The sequence below is a fragment of the Salvelinus alpinus genome, chromosome 20 (assembly GCF_045679555.1).
Source record: "Salvelinus alpinus chromosome 20, SLU_Salpinus.1, whole genome shotgun sequence".
Taxonomy (NCBI): domain Eukaryota; kingdom Metazoa; phylum Chordata; class Actinopteri; order Salmoniformes; family Salmonidae; genus Salvelinus; species Salvelinus alpinus.
In genome coordinates, this window is record NC_092105.1 from 47,646,042 (window position 1) to 47,667,719 (window position 21,678).

Sequence of the window (21,678 nt, forward strand, 5' to 3'; positions counted from 1 at the left end):
GGACGTTTTGGATATATATTTTTTTATAACCCAACCCTGATTTGTACTTCTCCACAACTTTGTCCCTGAACTGTTTGGAGAGCTCCTTGGTCTTCATGGTGCCGCTTGCTTGGTGGTGCCCTGTGCTTAGTGGTGTTGCAGACTCTGGGGCCTTTCAGAACAGGTTTATATATACTGAGATCATGTGACACTTAGATTGCACACAGGTGGACATTAATTAATTATGTGACTTCTGAAGGTCATTGGTTGCACCAGATCTTATTTAGGGGCTTCATAGCAAAGGGAGTGAATACATATGCACGCACCACTTTTCTGTTTATTTTGTCGAATTTCTTGAAACAAGTCATTTTTTTCCATTTCACTTCACAAATTTGGACTATTTTGTGTATGTCCATTACATGAAATCCAAAATAAAATACATTTAAATTGCAGGTTGTAATGCAACAACATAGGAAAAACGCCAAGAGGGGTGAATACTTTTGCAAGGCACTGTACAAGTGCAACACATTTGTGGGAACTTCAGCAACAAGTGTTGGGTAGAACTTTCGAAACAATATGTAATTTCCATTGTAGAAAGAATGCCATGAGTGTGTTCGGCTGTTATGTCTGCAATGGGTAGCTACTTTGATGAGTCAAAAATGTAGATAACTTTTTGTTTAAAAAACGATTCCATGATTTTTTGTCTCCAATTGTTTATTTTTCCCATGCTTTAATTTCAGAGTACATTAATCAATTAAACTGTTCTAAAACTTTTGACCGGTAGTGCATGTCAGGAGCTCCTCCAGAACATGTTCCTGGGTGCTGAAAGAACCGGGTATCCAGGATAACTTGGAGAGAATCCAATCAGTGAGCATGATGAGACCTCAGCATTCGAAAGCATCATATTCGGTGCACTTCCAGAAGGACTTATTTGCTATCTGTCGTTCCCGTCTTTTGTTAAAACATGTAGCTAGCTAGCTAGTTAGCTAAACAATGGACCAATCACAACTCATGATGTTACTACGGTACCGCTTGCCGTGTGGTTCTCTACTGTAAGTCGCTCTGGATAAGAGCGTCTGCTCTTGGCCGGTAGGGATATCCTTGTCTCAGTATGTAAAAATGTAATAAAATGTATGCACTCTACTGTATGTCGCTCTGGATAAGAGCGTCTGCTAAATGACTAAAATGTAAATGTACTACCCTGCATGAATCTGCAGGTAACTAACCAACCAGGTTCTATGGCTATAACTAGTCAACAAATTTGTCTGAGATACACGGAATAAGATCATACACTTAACGTTAGCTAGCTAACAGTACACTTGAATGAAACTACTTTGTCAAAATTAGAAACGTGTAATATCTGAAAATCTTACCAGTATACATCATGTTTGGACGTGTTAGCTATCATACTTAGCTATCATACTCGAATTCCACTGATTTCAAAACTCGGTCCTCCAGAAAGTGGAGAGCATACACATAACATTAGCTAGCAAGTCAGCCAGGAAACGTTAGCTAGCTAACAGTACATTTTAACTTGACATTAGGTTTATGCAATTTTACTATGCGAAACATTTAAAAAAAAGCTGCATTCGACACAATTACCTAAACATACTGACCGGCTCCAATAGACTGACGCGTGCTAGATGGTAGAACAATCCAAACTCATCTCTCAGCATGTCCAGCCCACTCATTATCTCAGCCAATCATGGCTAGCGGAAGGTTGCTCACTTTTTCTGTGGCTAAACCAACTAGGTGTGTAATTTAACAATTTTATTCGTATTTACAGATGTCATACAAGTTTGACATTAAGGCACATGAAAGTTCACATGTTCGAGTAGGCATATCTGCCATTTTGATAAAAAAATACATTTTAGCGCCTAGTTTCCTGAATGGGGTCACATTTAAACATGTTAACCCCGACAAGACTGCCGGCCCAGACGGCATCCCTAGCTGCGTCCTCAGAGCATGTGCAGACCAGTTGGCTGGTGTGTTTTATTAGTCACATGCGCCGAATACAACAGGTGTAGACCTTAGTGAAATGCTTACTTACAAGCCCCTAACCAACAGTGCAGTTTCAAAAAAATATGGATAAGAATAAGAGATAAAAGTAATTAAAGAGCAGCAGTAAAAAATAACATATAAAGGGGGGTGCCGGTACAGAGTCAATGTGCGGGGGCACCGGTTAGTTGAGGTAGTATGTACATAGATTTAATTAAAGTGACTATGCATAGACGACAACAGAGACTGGCAGTGGTGTGGAGGGGGGCAATGCAAATAGTCTGGGAAGCCATTTGACTAGATGTTCAGGAGTCTTATGGCTTGGGGGTAGAAGCTGTTAAGAAGCCTCTTGGACCTAGACTTGGCGCTCCGGTACCGCTTGCCGTGTGGTAGCAGAGAGAACAGTCTATGACTAGGGTGGCTGGAGTCTTTGACAATTTTTAGGGCCTTCCTCTGACACCAATCTCTTCCTATCCCAGTCTGCGGTCCCCACATGCTTCAAGATGGCCACCATTGTTCCTGTACCCAAGAATGCAAAGGTAACTGAACTAAATGACTATCACTTCTGTGATCATTAAGTGCTTTGAGAGACTAGTCCAGGATCATATCACCTCCACCTTACCTGTCACCCTAGACCCACTTCATATTTGCTTACCGCACCAATAGGTCCACAGATGATGCAATCGTCATCACACTGCCCTATCAAGGTTCTTTCAGGGAAAATCCCAGAACTCCTGAAGATAAGTAGGGAGACGAAGGGAAGTGACAGTTTGGGATTTGAAGTCAGGACGCAACCCCGTATCTGGTGGCCAGTTCGATTCCAAAACTCTCCATGGGAAAATGGGAAACATCTGGCGGATCGGGAATGTCATCATTGGTGAACTTTGGAGTCGCTCTGGCTATGCTTCGTCACCAATCACTACATCCCTTGGGGCGCCTGATAACTGCAATAATGCCTTTCACATCACAACACGCTGTTACGTTGTCTAGACCTGTTCTTATGGGGGTCAAAGATCAACAGTGGACACATGGAAACCCCATGGTTGCAAAATCAAATTACCTGATGTTTTCAAAGCATATGTTCTCTATAAGGTTATATAATGTTTAATAACTCAATTAAACAACAAATTACATTTGGAGGCAAACAAGGACTGTTTGTATGTTACTTTGGACTTTCTGCATTAGACATGACTATGGGTTTGGTGTTAATTTCCTGCTTTCCATGCCTTTGTTCAAACCATGTTATTCAGTGTTAATAAGGGGTACACCATGAAGTTGTGAGGTCAATTTGATGTCAAGTATTGAACAGCATAATACTTGTTGTGCCAGGCCATGGGATAATTTAGGTCAACCTCACACTAAGCATCAGATTCTGTTCAGCAGTGACTGTTGACGATATCTTAATGAATTCAATTTTAGATACTGTATGCATCAGATGAGACAGACAATGATTCATGCCATAGTGTTCTAAATTTGTACGAAAAGTAAAGACGTGCACTTATAGTTAAGTATTGTTTCTTTATCCCATGGAGATGTTTATTTTTTTTCCTATTCAGAGAAATTAGTAATTTATGTTGTTAGGTTTATGTCCCATCCAACAACAATGTTTCCATGTGTCCAATAACTCCATTCCATCTCACATTGCTCAAATAAACCGCAAACCTGGTTTAAAAAAACAGATAAAGCAACACCTCACGGCTCAATGACTCTCCCCTATTTGACCTAGATAGTTTGTATGTATTGATATGTAGGCTGTGTGTGCTTTTAAAAATAATATTAACGTTCCGTATTATGTCATGTTTCATGTGGACCCCAGGAAGAGTAGCTGCTGCTTTTGCAACAGCTAATGGAGATCCTAATAAAATACAAAATACAATATATACAAATACCAGGTTCTGACCAATAGATGGTGTGGTTCCTGCTATTAAGTGATAAAAAAAAAAAAAAGGTTATTGGTTATAATATATTGGTTTCCTTATCCTATAAGCAGTCTATGGACAAGGTATGACATCAACCCATGCTTTGGTTGTGTTTCTATGGCCACTGTGTCAAATACTAACTTTTTTGCATTTGTGGCACAAATTCAAAAACACAATACATTTCAGACACTTTAGAAGGATTTAAACATGAAGCGTGAAAATGACAATATATGTACGACTTTGTAAATTGCGTGAACTACTCCTTTAAAATACTCTCAACTTTTTCACCTAATTGCAGGAACAGCACCATATAGTGGTCAGGATGTAGGATGGGACTTAAAGTTTTTTTTTTAATGACTAACTTCTCTGAACAGGGGAAAAAAACATCACCAAATCCACTGGGAATACATTACATAGAATTTAGACAATACACCGAGCTGCAGCTCCATACTACTTGTCAGACACCGAGAACTGTTACTATATACTTGTTGTTGGGGTGGGATTGTTATGGGTTGTGGAGGGTCCATGGGTGGATTTTGACCATTCCATTCGATTCCTCATGTCTAATTCACTGTTAGAAAAAGGTTTGGTCCAAATCGGATGTTAGGTACTATATTTATTTAACATTATATGAATCCTATCATTTCTCAGAGATCAAATTATATTTCAAAACATTATTTTGCAGGAATGCTAATCTTATCTGTTGCTAACATAAATTATTTCAGAACAATCTGAGATGGTGGGTGTCAAAATCCTCTTTCTTGTCAATTTAAAGTGGAACGACCCCTGTGCTACACGCGGAGAAAGGACATTTAACCATCTTCTTGGGTATGACGCTACACACTTGGCACACCTGTATTTGGGGAGTTTCTCCCATTCTTCTGTGCAGATCCTATCAAGTTATGTCAGGTTGGATGGGGAGCATTGCTGCACAGTTATTTTCTGGTCTCTCCAGTCCGGGCTCTGGCTGGGCCACTCATTCCCACAGCATGATTCTGCCACCACCATGCTTCACCGTAGGGACGGTGCCAGGTTTCCTCCAGACGTGATGCATGGAATTCAGGCCAAACAGTTCAATCTTGGTTTCATCAGACCAGATAATCTTGTTTCTCATGGTCTAAGAGTTTTAGGTGCCTTTTGGAAAACCCCAAGCGGGTTGTCATGTGCCTTTTACTGAGGAGTGGCTTCCGTCTGGCTACTCTACCGTAAAGGCCTGATTGGTAGAGTGCTGCAGAGATGGTTGCCCTTCTGGAAGGTTCTGCCATCTTCACAGAGGAGCTCTGGAGCTCTGTCAGAGTGACCATCGGGTTCTTGGTCACCTCTCTGACCAAAGCCCTTCAACGTTTACTCAGTTTGGCCCGGGCGGCCAGCTCTAGGAAGAGTTTGTGGTTCCAAACTTCTTCCATTTGAGAATAATGGAGGCCACTGTGTTGTTGGGAACCTTCAATGCTGCAGAAATGATTTTGTACCCTTCCACAGATCTGTGCCTCGACACAATCCTGTCTCTGAGCTCTACGGACAATTCCTTCGACCTTATGGCTTGGTTTTTGCTCTGACATACACTGTCAACTGTGGGACCTTATATAGACAGGTGTGTGCCTTTCCAAATCATGTGCAATCAATTGAATTTACCACAGGTGGACTCCAATCAAGTTGCAGAAACATCTCAAGGATGATCAATGGAAACAGGATGCACCTGAGCTCAATTTCTAGTCTCATAGCAAAGGGTCTGAATACTTATGTACATAAGATATCTTTTTTATTTTGAATACCTTGCAAACATTTCTAAAAACCTTTTTTCGCTTTGTCATTATGGGGTATTGTGTGTAGATTGTTGAGGATAAAAAATTAAATAAAATGTTTAAATCATTTTTAGAATAAGGCTGTAACGTAACAAAATGTGAAAAAAGTCAAGAGGTCTGAATACTTTCCGAAGGCACTGTATAGACAGAACACTGGTCACTTTAACAATGTCTACATACAGTTTTACCCGCTTTTACCCAATTCTCTTCATAGCTCATCCTAAATAGCTACTACTGTAAAAACCTTTTCTATTCATATACTGTCTCTACACACCATTTATACACCGAGTTTACAAAACATTAGGAGCTATTTCCATGACAGTGTGATCAGGTGAATCCGGGTGAAAGCTACGATCCCTTATTGATGTCACCTGTTAAATCCACTTCAATTAGTGTAGATGAAGGGGAGGAGACCGGTTAAAGGAGTTTTAAGCCTTGAGACAATTGAAACATACATTGTGTATGTGTGCCATTCAGAGGGTGAATGAACAAGACAAAATATGTAAGTGCGTTTGAATGAGGTGTGGTAGTAGGTGCCAGGAGCACCGGTTTGAGTGTGTCAAGAACTGCAATGTTGCAACACTAACCTCCTGTGTCATTTACTCTCAACAGTTTCCACCGTGTATCAAGAATTGTCCACCACCCGAAGGACTTACAGATGACTCCAATGCTTCCCACAGTTGTCAAGTTAACATGGGCCAGCATCCCTGTGGAACGCTTTTGACACCTTGTAAGTCCATGCCCCAACGAATTGAAGCTGTTCTGAGGGCAAAAGGGGGTGCAACTCAATATTAGCAAGGTGTTCCTAATGTTTTTGTACACTCGGTATATATTACATTCCGGACTCGGACATTGCTCGTTCTGATAATTCTTAATTTCCAGTTTTTTACTTTTGGATTATGTGTGTATTGTTATTGTGTTGCTAGGTATTTATTACACTGTTGGAGCTAGAAACATAAGCATTTAGCTGCACCGGCGATAACATCTGCAAATCTGTGAATGCAATAAACTTTGATTAGGTTTAGTGTGGGCAGCAGCTACGTTAAAAAAAATCCTGCACATGCGCAAAAATCTCTCTCTTTAGCCACGGCAAAGTGGGTCTCCAGAAAATCCAGATCGGTAGGCATGCCGATAAATATTGGGTTACCCGACCAAAGACATTACATGCTCTTAAAAATATGTTCTCCATGAGAACATTGCATCATATCAGTGTTTGCCTCTCTAGAGCAAATAAACTCATATGCAAAGTCGTAAAAAGAATACTAGCACGGAAAGTCCGACATCAAACATCTTCAAAACTCGTCCTAAAATTAGGCTTCATAGAAGCTCCCCGAGGACTGAGAGGTAAAACTAAAGCCACTAGGAAGATGAGACAGGATACACTACCTCCGGCTGTGCAGTTTGCAGGTAACATGATACTGTTCAAGTACACTACCGGTAATCTCTACAGAGCAAAGCAGAAACAAACGTTAATGCAGAATGTTTTTTTTTTTTTTTTTTAAATGGACTCTGCAAAATTTGGGGATTGTTGCCGAGTCCATCTTTAACATCATCTCACACTCCAATGTTCCTAATCCTATCGACTCAGAAATGGACAACATGGGAATGTTACGCCGCGGGCCATTTGGCAGGGTGTTCTTTCAATGCTTGAATAAATAGCTCTGGAAAGACCAAAATGACCAAAAGTACACTACAAAAGTATGTGGACAACCCATCAAATTAGTGGATTCAACTATTTCAGCCACACCCATTGCTGACAGGTGTATAAAATCGAGCACACGGCCATGCAATCTCCATAGACAAACATTGTCAGTAGAATTTGCTTAGCAAGTCACATTATAATACTACAAAGACATAGGCATCCTTCCTAACAAAGTTGCCAGAGAGGAAGGAAACCGCTCAGGGATTTCACCATGAGGCCAATGGTGACTTTAAAACAGTTACAGGATTTAATGGCTGTGATTGGAGAAAACTGAGGATGGATCAAAAACATTGTAGTTACTCCACAATACTAACCTAAATGACCGATTGAAAATTAGGAAACCTGTACAGAATGAAAATATTCCAAAACATGCATCCTGTTTGCAATAAGGTAAAAGTGCCAAAAATGTGGCAAAGAAATGTACTTCATGTCCTGAATAAGCGTTATGTTTGAGGAAATCCAACACAACACTGAGTACCACTTTCAAGCATGGTCGTGGCTGCATCATGTTATGGGTATGCTTGTCATCGGCAAGGACAAAGGAGTTTTTTAGGATAAAAAGAAACAGCATAGAGCTAAGTACAGGCAAAAGTCTAGAGGAAAACCTGGTTCAGTCTGCTTTCCAACAGACACTGGGAGACAAATAATATATAATACACTGGTTGCTTGCCAAGACAACATCGGATCATTCTGAGGAGCCTAGTTACAGTTGACTGTAGAGCAATGACAAACAACCCATCTTGACAGAGCTTGTAGAATGTTAGAAAGAATAATGTGCAAATATTGTACAATCCAGGTGGCAAAGCTCTTTGAGACTTACACAGAAGTAATCACTGCCACAGGTGATTCTAACATGTATTGACTCAGGGGTGTGAATACTTTAGAGATATTTCTGTATTTAATTTATACATTTACAAACGTTTTCACTTTGTCATTATGGGCTATTGTGTGTCGATGGGTGAGAAAAATATATTTCATTCATTTTGAATTCAGGCTGTAACAACAAAATGAGGAATAAGTCAAGGGGTATGAACACTTTCTGTAGGCACTGTACTTCTTGCAAACTGTGGAATGCCTTACCCTTAACCATAGTCACATTTATAGGGTCTTTATAGGGAAAATGTCTTGTATTTTGTTCCTTTCGAATTACGTATTCATTTAACATTTAAACATACCCACAGCACCTCCTCTCCAACATTGTAGCAAAATTTTCATGTTTTCCATTTTCGAAAATTAGCCTGTTGAAGTATTTGAAAAGTTGTGCATAAAAAAAGAAAATGCACTAATTTGACGTGAGAAACATAACCATACGCGTTTCCAAATGACTACATGGCAAAGAGAAGTAAATTGAAGCTCAATATGTGGTTTAGAGATTTTGCCACGACATGCTCGGGCCAAAAGTGAATCCTGAGCGCCCCCTCTCACTGTACTATAACAGCAGGGTGGAGTCTAATGAGATCGGAGGCTGCAAGAGAGATCAGTGATGGCTGAGAGCTGACTTAATATAATAAGCTACTATCCTGGTACACTGATGGCATAGGCTAATTATTGCACAACCCTACTTCTACCCAACTAGCAGAGGAAAAAAATGTTCAGTCAGTGTCATTCAAAACAAGTCTGTTGCTGAAAACAATGTTCCCACTTTTATATGCAGACTGAATAAGGTTTATGTTGTACAGGGAAAAAATATTTTATCTACCAGTACCATTCTTCTTTCCCTATCATGCTCAAGGCCATTGAACGACATACAGCTGGTGTCAATATGTCACCAAGCTAAAATAAAGGTAAACTGTCACACAAGTATGTTCACAGACAAAGTTGGGCAGGTAGCCTAGCTGTTTAGAGCGTTGGGGCAGTAAACGAAAGGTTTGAATCCCCAAGCCAGCAAGGTGAAAGAAATCTACCACTTTGCTCTTAAGGCAGTTAACCCTCAACAACATCTGCTCCCCGGACGCTGATGACTTGGATGTCGATTAAGGCAGCCCCTCGCGCCTTTCTAATTCAGAGGGGTTGGCTGCGCAAGACACATTTTGATTGAATGCATTCAGTTGTGCATAAAGACCAGGTTTCCCTTTCCCTGGTTGAATGTGTAGGGCCAAACCACAAAAGCCAAAAGAATCACTTCCCATGCGCTCAATGTAACATGACAGCTTAATTTGAACATTTAGAGAGCCGAATGCACGTCTCAACTTTGGCAAGCAATTCATACAAGTGCGATTGTTTTCAATCCAAAATTACCACGCATAAGTACTGCTTGTAAAATGTTCTATCAATATTCCAATGAATTATGCCATGAATACACATAAGTGACAGCTTGTTGGTGTAAAGATTGCATGCCAAGAGAGAATGTATAGAACGTACAGTGCATTTCAGTGTCGCTCCCTCCTTTAAGTGCACTTGAAACAAATGGCTGCTCTATAAATACTCCCTTTAAGTTTGGGAGGGACAAATCATATGACATGGAATGAAACTGCGACCTTCGGCAATTTACTCAGGTTTAATTGAATAATCTAAAACTAGGTGTGCCTAAAACATGTCCCCCTTTGACATTTAAGTCGCTCTACCTTAATAGCAGTCTCTGTATCCTGCACCTTAACTAATTGACATTATTGTATGTTAAAGGATCCTTAGAGGCCACCTCTAGCTCTCCAGAAAATCTAACTTTCCTGTCCGATTGGTTACGCAGAGTGTGAAATATTGATACGGTGTGTTTTTTATACTTTCTGATATATTTGAGTTATCAGTCACATGCCAACCGGAAGACTTGGACATAGATTGACATTCAACAGGTTCAGGCCGCACCTGGAAACCACCAGTGTCATGTTTGTTTAGTCTATGTTCACACCATTGTCTTTGAAGGACTGATAACAGTCCTTCTCATCGGGAAGAGAGTGGCCGTCGTCAAGTTTGGCCGTCGTCGAGGACTGTCCAGCAGGACCTCGCAGGCCTAGGGGGCTATCACCGCACCTGGGCACTAGCAGCAAACAGAAAAAACACTCCAGGCTATGGTGGCAGCGTGACCGCAAGAGCCACACCCACTCCACCAGAACAGCCCGGATGTCCTCCACGCTGCTGTGATTGAGAAAGTTGGGCACCGCAAAGCTGTCGCCACCCATGGATTTGCAAAAAAGCAAACGGGAATCTATGAGCAAGCAACGTGGGGATTTTGGGGCGGAGCGCCTCACTAGTAGCTAGAGTGGTAGTTGTTGAAACAGGCTAGTAAATCACCTGAAAGTGTATTCACCAGAGTTAAAATGATTGGCATTCCAACTAGAGCTACAGTTAATTGTTTTATTGCTACTGCAAGTTGTCTCGAGACATTAACTCTTGGGACAGGCTGACTGTCTATGGGGTAACCCATAGCATGCCCCTGTTTTGTTGTGCTTGTTCAAAGCACTTTCTGCAAGGTCCACTTGGGTAATACCCAGCGTCCCATGCTCTGTCCCAGCAAGCACACTGACATTCTCTGCTAAACCCGTGAGGTCGGTATGTATAACTTTTCCCTCCTGGTTCTCCCACACAGAAGCTCCTGATTCAGATTCAATGCTCGACCCATATACAGATACAAATTGAGACCCAGAACCAGTTTTAAACCTGGAGCAGAATTCAGAACCGAGCCTGATTTCAGACAGTCAAATTCAGAACTAAATTCAGATTCAAATTCAGACCCGGATCCGAATTCAGAACCAGATCAAAATCCAAATCCAGACTCCCAACCACCCCCAGAGACCAGATCCAGACCCCATAATGCAGAGGTGCCTTTACCAGGTTTACTTCCCCTTGACGTGGACATTGGACGCTCATTCCTGGCTTGTGACCTCACAGTGGTCAGCTTATGGGTCTCCGTGGCCTTTGAATTCTGGTCCCAAGTTTGCACAAACTTACGTATTCCACTAGCTACGTCAATGATCTCTGCCCCATCTTCTCCAACGTTGTCCGGCTTTGGTGATTTCCCGCTAGCCACAGGGTTCCCAGATCCCTCATTGTCCAGTGTTGGGGCCTCAGTGGTGCCGTCTGTACTGCCCCAGGAAAACCACAACGCCTCACTACGGCCCACCAAGAGTACCAGTAAAAAAGAGACACCCAGCTGGAATCCAATCCTGCAATCCATCCTGCTGCTGCCCACTAGTACTCCACCAGCAGCGTTGATCAGGCTCCCAGAGTGAACTGTGACTTGCCCACAGCCACTGATTCACTCCACATGCACCGTTCTCCTCCAGTGCTCTGCAGAGTCACCACACACAGCCCACCAGCCAGAGGGGGGAAAAGTGAAGAGGAGTGTCTTAATCTAAAGGGAGGACGGCAGAGAGAGGTCTCTTCCTTATTGGTTATACTCTTAATCTTTCCCTCCCACAGCTCTTCCTCCTACACTCCTTTTGTCACAGCAGTGAAAAGGGTCTCTTCTGCTGTGATACCTTTAGAAAAAATGTCTGCTTGCCTTTCAATTTAAATGTTGGTGCTTTTCAATGTTTTATAGAAAATTGACATTTGTTCCTCCTGAGTTAATCTCTTTGTACAAGTATAAGAGAAACACCCTATCCTAAAAACTAAAGTAGGTAAAAGTAGTAGGACCTAAGGACGTGCACTTTTCCATTCATGAACAATTCGATACGCATCTATACTGAACGAAAATATAAAAGCAACATGTAATGTGTTGGTACCATGTTTCATGAGCTGCTGAAATAAAATATTCCAGAAATTGTCCACACACACAAAATGCTTATTTCTCTCATATTTTGTGCACAAATTTGTTTACAGCCCTGTTTGTGCTAATTTCTCATTTGCCAAGATAATCCATCCACCTGACATCTGATTAAACAGCATAATCATTACACAGGTGAACCTTCTGCTGGGGACAATTAAAGGCCACTCACAATCCTAAATGTGCAGTTTTGTCACACAACACAAATCCACAGTCAAGTTTTGAGGGAGTGTGCAATTGACATGCTGACTGCAGGAATGTCTACCAGAGTTGCTGAGAGGATTTGGCAGTAAATCCAACCTGGCTCACAACCGCAGACCACGTGTAACCACACCAGCCTAGGAACTCCACATCCAGCTTCTTCACCTGCGGGATCGTCTGAGACAAGCCGCCCGTTGATGAAACTGGGTTTGCACAACCAAATCATTTCTGTCAGAAACTGTCTCAGGGATGCTCATATGCGTGCTCGTTGTCCTCAATAGGGTCTAGACCTGACTGCAGTACGGCGTCTTAACCGCCTTCAGTAGGCAAATGCTCACCTTCGATGGCCACTGGCACGCTGGAGAAGTGTGCACTTCACGGATGAATCCCAGTTTCAACTGTTCCGGGCAGATGACAGACAGCGTTTATAGCGTCGTGTGGGCGTGCGGTTTGCTGATGTCAACGTTGTGAGCAGAGTGCCCCACGGTGGCGGTGGGGTTATGGTATGGGCAGGCATAAGCTACGGACAAGGAACACAATTGAATTTTATCGATGGCGATTTGAATGCACAGAAGTACCATGACGGGATCATGAGGTCCATTATTGTGCCATTCATCTGCCACCATCTCCTCATGTTTAAGCATGATAATGCACCCATGTCGCAAGGATCTGTGCAAAATTCCTGGAAGCTGAAAATGTCCCAGTTGTTCCAAGGCCTGCATACTCACCAGACATGTCACCCATTGAGCATGTTTGGAATGCCCTGGATTGACATGTACGACAGTGTGTTCCAGTTCTCGCCAATATCCAGCAACTTCGCACAGCCATTGAAGAGGAGTGGGACAACATTCCACAGGCAACAATCAACAACCTGATCAACTCTATGCGAAGGAGATGTGTCCCGCTGCGTGAGGAAAATGGTCGTCATACCAGATACCGACTGGTTTTCTGATCCTTGCCCTTACTTTTTTTTTTTTAAAGGTATCTGTGACCAGATGCATATCTATATTCCCAGTCATGTGAAATCCATAGATTAGGGCCTAATGAATTTATTTCAATTGACTGATTTCCTTATATTAACTAACTCAGTAAAGTCTTTGAAATTGTTGAATGTTGCATTTATATATTTTGTTCAGTGTAAATACATGGGCTCCGATAAAGGAACCATACATTTTAGTTTGAAACCATACGCTGTGATTCTGTTGGATTTAAAAAAAAATTTTTTTTAAGTAATTTAAATTTGTTGCTGATGGGATGACTTCTTTAATCTGAATAGCCGTCTCATAGTGTGTGTGTGTGTCTCAATGGTGTGTGTAGGCACCTGAATTGAGCCATAGGGAAGACTGAGCATCTTCCACCCCACTATCAGATTAAGGGTGGAGGCAATTTATGCTTGTCATCTCCCTCAATTTATTATTTGAAATCACCATCACCCACTGATTAACTTGTACTTTTTTGCAGATAAATGTTTTGAGCTAGTGCTACGTCAATATTTATGTTTTACCCCATCTCCAAAGCGAATGGTTTCGACCGCTTGGAATTTTACATTGAGTTTCTCCAACCCTGACCAATGACTGTCCTGACCATGTGCAGCTCGCAAAAAGGATTGCTGTACTTCATGTAAAAATGACAAAATACACTGACCGTTTAAAGCAAAACTATCAAAACTTTCTCACGGTGAACGTGAATAATCAAAATAAAATCTGAATGATTGAAAACCCCAACAAGCAGTTGGATGCGAGTGTTGTCCAACTCAGGTAAAAAAAAATACATTTATTTTTTTAAAGATCTACAGTGCACTTGGTAACACTGAACCAGCAAATGACATTGGTTGACACTAAACTAATAAAGCCTATGATTTGACAATGCGAACGCCATTTTACAAGTATCGGAATGGCGAAGGAGTCACACAGGTGTATCCTGTTCGAACATGGACAGGCCTATCTCTCCTTGGTGTGATCAGTTACAGCACTGAGCAGCTCTGTGTACACAGTTGTTCTCTGACAGTCATATGCAGTTACTGTACACGCATAAACGTTTGATGGGCTACTGAACTGAAGGAGAGGATGCATCAACTCAGTCAACAGACTAGAGGTATTTTCGGGAATAAAACATTAGTGAACCTGCTATTAGTAACATTTTAATCTATTTTCTGACCGATTTTATGGTCTTGCTCTTCTCTACCTCGGTCATTTGATCTGAAGTCTAGAGGGATATAAACAAACATTAAATGATTGACGTTCTTTATCGTTTGTGCGGAAAGATAAAAATACAGCAATGTGGTGAACACATTCACTTATTCGTTTCACCAAACCACATTAGAAAATAGCTTACTAGCTATCTGACAGAGCCAGTAATGCAATGATACATTTAACAATCCATTGGTCTAGGAACACCAGATCAAAATCGAATTATATGATCCAGAGATGAGTAATAATATAATTTCTTAAGAGGGACTTTCCCAGAGTTGTATTAAGTTTGAGAGCAATCAAAACATATTGTCTGGCAAAATGAACTCAGTGTACTCGGGTTTCTATCAAGAATACATATCAGGGTGAATCGAAGGTGGATGATTCTTCACTTATTCTCTCTCCCACCCCCTGTGCATACCATTCCTCTCAAGACTCACATAAATCTTTGTCTCCTGCCCTACCTCATAATTAATTTTCCACTCTGTCTAGCCCCCCTGCTTCTGGGGCTCCATGCTGTGTGTGGTTACATAGTAATCCTAAGTCTCACTTTCTTGTTCAGACTGGTTCCAGGATGGCCTGTGGGGGACCGTTGACAGAGACCCTTGACATCTGCTAATGGGAGCGTTGCGATCTAAGGAAGAGGGGCTGTGTCGTTCCCTAATAGCACAAGGCTTTAAAGACAGACATGCTGGGGGTGTGTATAGGTTCTGCTTGTTGACAGAGGAACTCAACCGCAAATGCATTGCCCACGGCCCTCATATCATTTTCAGTGGTCCTATGTCGGGGAGTCTTGTCAATGGGCATCTCTTCACAATAGCATGACAACTTTATCCCTTGGCGTGACGTGCGTCTCAGCATAGCTCTGGGTCAGTGAGGGTCCCATTCACCCCTTGTCTTGGAGTCTCCATGTTAGTTTGGGGCGAGAGGGGGAGGTGGTGAACAAACAATGATTTTTTTGAGATTCAGGGTCATACAATCGCTGTCAGTCAAAGACAGTGTCATGTCTTGTTTATCAAAGCTTCAGCTGTATCTAATGGGGAACAAAAAATAGTCAAAGAAATAGGTAATTAACTTGGTCTGGGACTTACTGGCATGATCAAGTTTTGTGTTCTTTCTCCAAAATAAGCATTTTTCTAGAAGGGCTGTGAAGAAAAGGGTCTAAGGTGAAACAGTATTACTGAAGCATGATCTTCTAATACGATACAGGCTAGTCTACTGTGCGAACATGGGCAGTCATCCATGCTGAGTTAAGTTAATTTAGTTAAGTCTCAAAAGGCAAGTTGAAGCATGTTGGAATGCATATCGATTCAGTGGCCTCCTCTTTGGATGCATGCTTGCTTGCCCCTTGAGGGAGAGAGGGGGGTAACCCCATTGTACAGGATATACTGGCAGTTTGCTTGTGCAAAAGGAAGAACGATAGCCACTTCCTCATCACTGTTCATCTAATAAATCATGGATTATTTAATGAAAATAACTAAGATATATTTTTTTGAATTTATTTCCCTGAGCCTCCTTTGGTCCTTGAAATGCTCAGTCAGATGTTAAGATATTTACATACACAGCCCTGATTGGCTGATAGGATGGTCTAGAGCCCACTCCCTCAACCAGAAGTTCCATCCCACCTGAACAGGCTGAAATTCCAGACATTTGTTTCAAACAGTCCTAAGACAAAAAAGGGAATTATGAACATTTTCACAATTTCAGTGTTATGTCGACCTCAGTGTGGAAATTCTTTTTTTTTTTTTAATTAGCAGGAAATCACGTTTTAACTGCACTGCGCCTTTAAATAGGACTACCATTAATTTGCATTTAAGTACATTTGAGCTCCATTCCCAGGAAAAATAGTTATATTATATGTTATATGGTATATGTTTGGCGTGCCAGCAGTTAATGAGAAAATACAAAAATAACATACTAAACCAGGAACTGAAAGCAGACCCTTTTTCTGCTGTTAGTCAATAAATGCATGCAGTGCTTAGGGTAATGTACTGGACCGACTACACTTAGTCTTCAGTAAAACAACAAAAGTCTACTGTAATGCACGGAAAACCTGCAGACATCCAGCGATTGAACTAAACTGGTATATCGCTCTTGTGCGTTTCTCCCCATTGGACACATGAGGTTTGTAATTAAGACAAGGGAGATTTGGAAATGGATCATGATCACTTGACACCGGAAACAAAGGTTCATGAACTCATACTCTAATTTTCCCTCGCCAGAGAAGATATTAGCACAATACTGTTATAATGAATGTCTTTTGTCTCCCATTGTTTGCCCGTTTTCTAAGGAAATGAACAAGTCACAACTTTCAGATAAAGCAGCCTATTGAATTACTTCCATGTGGAGTCCAAGTTATAACCCCTTCATTCCGGTTACAACTTCATATAAATCCACAACACCCGTCTCCCTCTTTGATTCTCACAGATTAGGATGAAGGAGGATTTAATGTGTTGTCCTATGCATTCGCCCCATCGTGATCACAGAGCAAGCTTCCGCCGTTGCTCCCATACCCGGCCTGTCGGTTAAAACACTTTTTTTTAAAGTGTGTGTGGTAGATTTTCTTTCTAACCGTGCACAGACACATCCTGCCCCTTTTCTGATATCGCCTTTGTGTGTGTCCCTCTCCTAGTCCAGTCACTGTGCATCAGATGCCAAAGTCTTCTGCCTCCCACCATACCCAAAGAGAGAATTATACTGTCGAGTAGAACAAAGACGTAGCATGGATGCAGTCGTCTGGAGCAATCAAACGAGAGTGTTTTTCGTGCAGCTATGAAATGAACGGGCAGGGCCTAAATGTGTCTTAAATGTGAAATGTAATGTGTGATAGAGAGAGTTCACAGGGTTTCATAGGTCTGCGGGGGGTGGAAGTCTGGCGAAAAGAGTGGGTGGCCATGAATATCCTCAGCTTGGTGTGTGCTCTGCCAGAGTCTCCCCCGCGTCAGGAAACACGCTTACTTCTGGAAATCCCTGACAATCTAGAGATAAATTCTGAAAACGGATGCCGTGTAAGCTGCCTTCTGAGTGACAGCTCCCAAGCGTTTTCAACACAGGATATCTCCACGGAAACAAATGTACCTTGAGTGCAGTCGAACAGTGAAAAGGTCTCATTTTTCTTTCATGTCCACATCCTGTCGTGGACATGAGGCATGTTCATTTGCAAAGGGTAATTATTTGCAAGGATTGTGTAATGTATGCCCTGTCATGTCTAACAAAGGCAACAGAGTTCAGTTACAAGAAACTTGGACAACATACTTTTTTTTGTTTTTTCACTGTGGTGCCTTGGGATAAGGTTAGTTCTTTAATTAAGGTTTTAAAATGGAGTAATAAAACCAAATCATTATCTAATTTGAGGCCCATTTTCCTCATGTTAATAAGGCAAAATCCAAGTATTTCAGTTGTCGTGGTTAAAACTTACAAATAAATGCTCATTAACTTGGATGGAGCCAAACTTGAAACTTCACTGCTTTAACTAATGTTATCTGAACCATAAATTCCTGTGCCAGTATAAAAATCAAGAATCATACTGTAGGTAAAGGGAATGTCAAATCAAACAAAGATGTGTTGAATGGCTCTTGATGAAGTGTAATACATAGATCACAGGTTCAGAGGTACCCTATCACATCAAACAGTAGAGAGAAAGATAAGAAGATTCTGCATAGATGGGTACCTATACTGAACAAAAATATAAAACACAACATGTAAAGTGTTGGTCCCATGTTCATGAGCTGAAATAAAAGATCCCAGAAATGTTCTAGACGGACAAAAACCTTTTTATGCACACATTTGTTTACTTCCCTGTTAGTGAGCATTTATCCTTTGCCAAGGTAATCCATCCACCTGACATGTGGCATAACAAGACGCTGATTAAACCGCATGATCATTACACAGGTAGACCTTGTGCTGTGGACAATAAAAGGCCACTCACACAACACAATGCCACACGTCTCAAGTCGACAGAGGAATGTCCACCAGATCTATTGCCGGATAATTGTATGTTAATTTCTCTACCATAAGCCGCTTCCAACATAGTTTTAGAGAATTTGGCTGTAAGTCCAACCGGCCTCACAACCGCAAACCACATGTAACCATGCCAGTCCAGTACTTCCACATCCGGCCTCTTCACCTGCGGGATAGTCTGAGACCAACCACCCGGACAGCTGATGAAACGGAGGAGTATTTTTGTCCGGAATAAAGCACTTTAGTGGGGAAAAACTCCTTCTGATTGGCTAGGCCTGGCTCCCCAGTGGGTGGGCCTATGTCCTCCCAGGCCCACCCATGGCTGCGCCCCTGCCAAATCATGTTAACTCCATTGAATAGGGCCTAAGGAATTTATTTCAATTGACTTTTTTCCTTCTATGATTTTACTGATATACAGTCAATTGAAATAAATTCATTAGGCCCTAATCTATGGATTTCACATGACTAGGCAGGGGCACAGCTCTGGTGGAATTCTTATGGTAGAGAAATTAACATTAAATTCTCTGGCAACAGCTTTGGTGGACATTACTGCAGTCAGCATGCCAATTGCACACTCCCTCAAAACATCTGGGGCATTTTATCTCAGCTCATGAAACATGGAACCAACACCTTAAATGTTGCGTTTATAATTTTGTTCAGTATAAATGACTGTCCTTCAAAAACACACATATACTATTCATTTAAATTCTGGAGGAGTCAAGATAATAGCTTTTGATATTGCAGGGGAACTTCTCAAGTCCCCCTGCAGACAGAAATGCCTAGGCCGTGTTCATTAGGGCAGGCAACAGGAAACCTTTAAAAACGTTTTGCAACAGAAAACTAAAATAAGTATTTCTTATTGGAGAAATCCAGGTGGTTCCTCCCTGTTTCAGACTGTTTTCTTCAGTTTAGTGCGTACTGAACAAGACCCAGAGGCTTACTGTGGGAAGGAATCACATCTGAGCTTGGTCACAAGGGATCACCCCTTAACTCACAATGACACCCACAGGGACCAGACATTTGCACATATATCAAATTAACTACAAACTAAGAAACCCTATGTGAAAAGCAGCCTACAACAACTTGGCCTTAGTGTGCTTGTTACATCAAGTGGTAACTATTGGATGTGATATCTTCTTTGGCCAGAGCCCAAAACATTGGGGAAGTCGTGATTCTCCATTAAGTCTCAGGGATCTGTGAAGGAATCTTGTGGCGGATATGCACTTGGCATCGAACCAAGGGGCATCGACGGGAGGTGGTGGCTGTAGAAATAATCATGAGTGGCACAGTAAATTGTAGTGGGCAAGGGCAGTTGGATGCCTATCAATATGATAACTAATGGAAAAACAGGGACAAGAAGCAGAAAATGTTCGATTTCCATGCTTATCTTTCTGGTATCACTAGTAAAGAAAACAAAAGAAAAATGTTAACTGTAATGTAAGCCCTGTGCACATCCCCCCCTTCATATCCCACACCTTCCCCCTTGTTGTTACAGCTAGCTAGGGTCATTGGCCTCTTGCTGGGAGTCACCGTAATGCCAGGGCCATGGTGAATAAACAGGCCCCGGTATATGGACTCCAGACACAGGCTTATCAAATGACACACACTGATCACTTTACCAACTCACATTCCTATTCACTTCTACACACACACTTCAGTTTACTTGAACTTCCTGTCACGCATTCATATACACACTCCCCCGAGTACGCACAAAAATATGTATGTACATACGCATGCATGCACACATACATTTGCATGTCCCCACAAACCCACAACTACAGTACCAGTCAGAAGTTTGGACACATTCAAGAGTTTATATATATATATTTTTTAATTTCTACATTGTAGAATAATAGTGTAGACATCAAAACTAAGGAATAACACATTTAAATCATGCAGTACCCCCCCCCAAAAAAAGAGTTAAACAAGTAAAAATATAGATTTTAGATTCTTCAAAGTAGCCACCCTTTGCCTTGATGACAGCATTGCACACACTTGGCATTCTCTCAACCACCACCACTTGGAATGCTTTTCCAACAGTCTTGAAGGAGTACCCACATGCAGTAAGTATGCTGAGCACTTGTTGGCTGCTTTTCCTTCACTCTGCAGTCCAACTCATTCCAAACCATCTCAATTTGGTTGAGGTCGGGTGATTATGGAGGACAGGTCATCTGATACAGCACTCCATCACTCTCCTTCTTGGTCAAATAGCTCTTACACAGCCTGGAGATGTGTTGAGAAACAAACGATAATCCCACTAAGCACAAACCAGATGGGATGGTGTATCGCTGCAGAAATCTGTGGTAAAGTGTGCCTTGAATTATAAATAAATCACAGACAGTGTCACCAGAAAAGAACCCCCACACCTTAATTTGTTTAAACACTTCTTTGGTTACTACATGATTCCATGTGTTATTTCATATTTTTGATGTCTTCACTATTATTCTACAATATAGAAAATAGTCTAAATAAATAAAAACCCTGGAATGAGTAGGTGTGTCCAAACTTTTGACTAGTACTGTATATGACTGTCTGCACAAACCCCTGTGGCCATACAGTGTAATGTCACAGCTGGGCAGTAGAATACATATATCTTGGTATGCGCCAACAGCAGACCAGAAATAAACACAAATATTGTCATAAAATCGAATACATTTACCCACCACACAAAAGGCAAAGGGAACCGCAAAGCAGGTCAACCACAAAGGGTTGAAGAAATACAGGGATTACCAGAACATTCATAAGTTTGACTCGAGAAAAGGAATTGGAAAAAGCATGGGGGCATTGAGATGCAAACTACCTCACTGGAGGTCTGACTGGCTAAACTTTTTCTCTTGCTGTGTCCACACGGGATGAGTCACCTCGAAATCAAAATACTAAGAGGTTTTTAAACTTAACAACAGACAGGAGGAGTATCTGGTCCCTGTCCAACAACTTACTCCCCCATTCAGCTGACCTTACAAAACTGTTGAGTAGGCTTGTACTCTGACAAAACATCCATTTCCTCTCAACCACCCCCATGTCCTTCGTGAAAGCCAAGGATGTTAATATAGCTATAGTGTCATGAAACCATCAGTGGTAATCCTGAAGTTACCAGCAGATGGCAGCACTCAAAATAATATCTTCAGAACTGCTGTGCCTGTAGCCGTGTTTCTCAATCCATAACTGTGAGACTCAACACAAACTGGTTGAATTAGGTGTGTTAGTGCTGGGCCAAAGCAAATAT

General features: G+C 41.6%; 1 protein-coding gene across 4 annotated transcripts in view; it reads right to left on the minus strand.

Moving 5' to 3' along the window:
• The window catches only part of LOC139547023 (collagen alpha-1(XVIII) chain-like), a 159,509-nt gene that overhangs the window by 74,102 nt on the left and 63,729 nt on the right, over nucleotides 1–21,678 (minus strand). For 2 of the 4 annotated variants that reach the window (XM_071356066.1, XM_071356065.1), the window contains exon 1: nucleotides 11,166–11,642. The exons of 1 other annotated variant lie outside the window; for it this stretch is intronic. In XM_071356066.1, the coding sequence (XP_071212167.1) occupies nucleotides 11,166–11,511 (346 nt within the window). In that variant the 5' untranslated portion in view covers nucleotides 11,512–11,642. Of the gene's footprint in view, nucleotides 1–11,165; nucleotides 11,643–21,678 lie in introns of those variants that run through there. One more of the 4 variants, XM_071356067.1, reaches the window with a different exon arrangement.